This window comes from Anopheles arabiensis, chromosome 2 (genome assembly GCF_016920715.1).
Source record: "Anopheles arabiensis isolate DONGOLA chromosome 2, AaraD3, whole genome shotgun sequence".
NCBI lineage: Eukaryota > Metazoa > Arthropoda > Insecta > Diptera > Culicidae > Anopheles > Anopheles arabiensis.
Genome location: NC_053517.1, coordinates 59,780,981 through 59,785,677, shown reverse-complemented (window position 1 = coordinate 59,785,677; position 4,697 = coordinate 59,780,981). Strand labels below are relative to the sequence as shown.

General features: G+C 36.7%; 1 protein-coding gene across 3 annotated transcripts; it reads left to right on the top strand.

Annotated features, from left to right (window-relative positions):
• The first annotated feature begins 597 nt into the window (after positions 1-597).
• On the top strand, positions 598-3,848 carry LOC120895956 (serine/threonine-protein kinase PLK4-like). 3 transcript variants are annotated; one of them, XM_040299715.1, is made up of 5 exons: positions 603-815; positions 1,019-1,114; positions 1,210-2,391; positions 2,462-2,969; positions 3,056-3,848. In XM_040299715.1, the coding sequence occupies exons 1-5, from the start codon at positions 786-788 to the stop codon at positions 3,346-3,348; spliced, it is 2,109 nt and encodes a 702-aa protein (XP_040155649.1). In that variant the 5' UTR covers positions 603-785; the 3' UTR covers positions 3,349-3,848. The 3 variants fall into 3 exon arrangements, with proteins under 3 accessions (XP_040155651.1, XP_040155649.1, XP_040155650.1); XM_040299717.1 differs by lacking the exons at positions 2,462-2,969; positions 3,056-3,848 and having other exon boundaries at positions 598-815; positions 1,210-1,440; positions 1,541-1,657; XM_040299716.1 differs by lacking the exons at positions 603-815; positions 1,019-1,114 and having other exon boundaries at positions 1,326-1,440; positions 1,541-2,391.
• Positions 3,849-4,697: the final 849 nt, after the last annotated feature.

Below are 4,697 nucleotides of genomic sequence, written 5' to 3'. Positions count from 1 at the left end.
CTACATCGAGTCAAATTTTGAGCTATTTTTCGCCGCGCGCGACGTTGCCGCTCTATGTCTATTTGGACGGTGAGCTCAAAGTGTATGAATATCAGGTGGTCTCATAGCCTGTTTTTTATAGCAAAAGTTGAACGTCACTTTTTGACAGCATGGGTGAAAACATTTCCCCAAACAAGCTTTCTGACGACTTGCCTTACACACAAACAATCTTAGAATCTTCGTTATTTGCACTGAAATACCTTAAAAAGCACTCAAAATATATGTTTCTGGAAGCTAAACCAAATCTGAACTAATTAAAATCCATTTTTGGATCAAAATAATGCCGTCGATGAAGATACCAATGTGTACTACGTATGTGTTGCTAAGAACAAAGCGAACGGTTCCTATGGAAATTCACTTCACCCAAGCTGTCAAAAGGACATTTTTTTGATTTCGAAATTAGTTGTCAATTTGTATGGGACGAGACCACCTGATATTCATACACTTTGGGTGAGCTATTAATTCTGTTGTCATGTGACGAATTGTCAAAATGCTCTAGATTCCACCACCTGATATTTTTAATCCACCTTGAGATTCCACTACCTTATGTTATTAATCCACCTTGGAGCTAAGCATATTTCATTGCAGAGGAGCGTTCTTTTGTTTGTGTGTTTTTAGAGAAACTTTGAGGTTCAACTTAGCGCGTTTTAACTTTATTAGTGCGTAATTCGTTTTAGTTGATATTAATTACGGATTGAAGTGTATTTTCCTATCATCAATTAATCGCTCTTGAAAGGACTGCAAAAATGATGGAAAAATTTGGTGAAAAAATCGAGGTTTGTTTAGGACTATTGGATTTTTAAGTTGTGAATTTGATGTTAGATTGCTAACAACATCAACCGTTGGTTTTTTTTCTAAATTCTTTGTTTGTTTATTTTTTCCACCTTTGGTCCGTTTATGACAACTGTTTACCGACTTGTTGTTCGTTTCCTCGTTAATTACAATGTTTTTGCTATGATTTATTCTTGTTTTGTTTTAGGAATACGAAGTAGGTGAAATTCTCGGCAAAGGTGGTTTTGGATGTGTGTACAAAGCAAGATGTTTAATTTCGGGCAATTCTGTTGCGATAAAAATGGTATGTTTGTCCTATTTAGTTTTTGTGTTGTTGTAACATATGTTGTTGCCTTGCATTTTGTTGATATCATATCAATTATTTCCTTTTCATCTTAGATCGATAAACATGCAATGCACGCTTCTGGAATGGCCAACCGTGTTCGTCAAGAAGTAGCGATACACTCAAAGCTTAAACACCCATCCATTTTAGAAATGTATACATTTTTTGAAGACTTTAACTTCGTTTATTTGGTACTCGAGTTGGCCGAAAATGGAGAACTGCAGCAGTACCTAAAACAGCGTATTCAGCCATTTAGCGAATTTGAAGCTGCAATGATCTTACGTAAGGTAGTGGACGGACTATTTTATTTACATTCGCATAGAATATTACACCGGGATATCTCGTTATCAAACTTATTATTAACAAAAGAAATGAATATCAAAATAGCTGATTTTGGGCTTGCAACACAACTACATCGGTCAGATGAAAAGCATCTCACCCTTTGTGGTACGCCGAACTACATTTCACCAGAAGTAGCCTCACGTGCATCGCACGGTTTACCAGCTGACGTATGGGGTTTAGGATGTATGTTATATACTCTATTAGTTGGCAAGCCACCTTTTGACACAAATGGAGTGAAATCGACATTGGCGAGAGTGGTATTATCTAACTTTGTTTTACCAGTTCATCTATCGTCTGACGTGAGTGATCTGATTGAACGGTTACTCAGGAAAAATCCCGCTGAGCGAATCAAATTGGAAGAAGTCCTCAGTCATCCCTTCCTTTCCCGGTATGATCTAGGCCATAAAACAGCCATAAACAGCATGAACGCTACAAATAATAAGTTTAACTCCGGTATGGACAGTGGCATGGGCACTATCGCCGGGAGCAGTGTAAGCAAATCAGATTTATTTAATGGTAACAGAGGAATGACCCAAGCTAACGGCAGGCGCAGCGACCATCAAAAGCAAGATCTAAATGGTGAAAAATTCACATTAGTTCATCCATACTGGAAGCAAATGCATCAGTACGAAATAGAAAATATGAGTTCTTATCGATTTCAACCTAATTCGCAAATATCACTGCTTCAAAAGTTTAATAGTGTGGAACTGGTTCATAAGTACAACATTATTGAGGACAAACTAATCGAAAATGACAAAACAAAAAACCTATATGAATTGAAACCGTCTACAGATTTTTTGGGAATGAAAAAAGAAACAGAAGTATGTAATCCTCAACAATACATATCCCGAAGGTTTGTTACTCCTGTATCAGATCGATCGATTCATGAGCAAATAGTAAGTATGAAATAATATAGTATCATTTTCGTATTGATCGAAATTTATCGTTTCACTTTCACCACTTTAGAACCACGGGCATGTAACATCGGAGAATAAAAACAATAATATGCATAAAGCTTCGGGATTTGTTCCAAATAACCATCGTCATACTATGCGATTTGACACACTGCGATTGCTACCTACAAGACATCGCACAAAACATGTAATTCTCACCATAGTTGCCGAAGGTGGTGATGTCGTCCTAGAGTTTCTTAAACCAAGAGGACGGCAACGTGAGGACCGTGTTGTGGACGTGTGTCGTATATCAGGAGATGGTTTAAAATTCATATTGTATCACCCGAATGGCAATCGTGGTGTTCCAATAAAGAATGAACCGCCAGATTTACCATCCAGAAGTGCTGAGGTCATGTATAATTATGAAGATATTCCTGAGAAACATTTTAAAAAGTATATGTATGCAGCTAAATTCGTTCAAATGGTTAAAGCAAAAACCCCAAAAATTACATTATATAGTGACAAAGCTAAATGTCAGCTCATGGAGACTTTACAGGATTATGAAGTTGTTTTCTATGATGGTATGTATCCATAATGATTATTGCTTGGCTATAATCTGTTCTGTTGTTAAATATTAACTGGAATATGATGTTCTCTTTTCATACAGGTACAAAAATTATACTTAGTTCGACGAATAATGAGATAAAAATGATTGATGGAATTGGCAAGATTTATCGAGGATTGGAATCCATATCAGCTATAAACATTACATATCTACATCATTTTCAAGAAACCCGAGAACATTGCCATAGGATCGAAAAAATGCTGTCCACTGTATCATATTCCGGTAAAACGTTTCCGGTCATAATTGGAAGACGTCAAGGGAACTTCTGTGGCAGCATTGCTTTAAGGAAAGACGTGTTTAATTACCGGTTTTCTCCACTAAGTGTACGGACTTGATTTAAAAGAAGTTTATTACTATTGCAGGTACAATTACAATGTAAAAACTATGTATCATACTAAGGTGCTGATTAGAGATTTAACCAAAAGATTACATGAGAGAGTTCATCCCTAATTAATTTCTTTTTGATTAACACTTTGACAGTCCTACGATGAAACAAAAAAAAAATGCACAGAACCATAATAAAATACAGTCTTTCCCCGAGTTACAAGGTTTTCCGATAGAACTCAAGACAGAAGGACACTGTCATGAAACTAATCGATAATGTGCCGCAGTCTTGCGATACAAATTCGCAGATCCCGGTATCGTCAACGTTTTCAAGTATCGTTCCGCAGTCTTGCGATTGACTCCCGCAGATTCATAAAAGTGTCCCGCGGTCTTGAGTTCTATAGTAACCCTGTATAATATTCCCAAGCAACATTTGTATTGTACTTCTATCATCAATGCGACCGTTTGTTTTAGATAGTTGAATAAAAAATTTAACTGTACTGATTATTCATGCTAATTGTTACATTATAAGTACCAAAAGTCTTATTTTGGTAAATCATTACACTGTGGTTCGCGGACAAAAGCTATCGTAGTTTAAAAACTCTCAAAATGGAAATTAATTTCGATTAACATTTTTAATAAGCAGAAAATAAAACATCTTTAAATCATATTTTATATATAACATATATGATATGTATTGATAAACTACATTATCTACAAGATTGCATGCCCTACAAATTCAATTACCTGGTTTTGCCAAGAGGTGGGAAAATAAATAAAAATAATAAAAACCCCAAAGGCCACAGATTAAGCTTAAACGACAATTAAATCTCATATCTATAGAAGAAAAACGAAAACTCCATAGCTTCATTAGTTTGCTCAATAGATGGTATTACAAACGTGTAATCCCAAGCGCCACAGATTAAGCTTAAACGACTGGAAAATTGAGTATCCATAGAAAAAAAATGAAAGCTCCACAGCTTCATTGGTTTGATCAATAGATGACGTATCATCATTATATTGCTTTCCTTTTTCGTGCAATGTGTTTCGACAACTTTCATCTTATCATGCCCTATATAGCCTTCTAACTTTCTGAGCAAAAATCTATATGAATGGTCGTGTGGTCAGATACGTGGGTATCAACACCAACGACCATTACTCAAATCTCACTTCCCGGCAAACAACCCGCAGTGCAAGTGACAGCGATTTGCGAGGGCGCGCGAGGGCTCGCACGCCATACAAGTTCACTGCTCCAGAGCCCTCACAAAGAGCTTGCGAGCTTGGAAGTGTCATATGAGCGAGACAAGGTGTGTTTATTAAGGAGGTGAATTGTTAGCGCGTTTTCCGGGCGCCATCATTG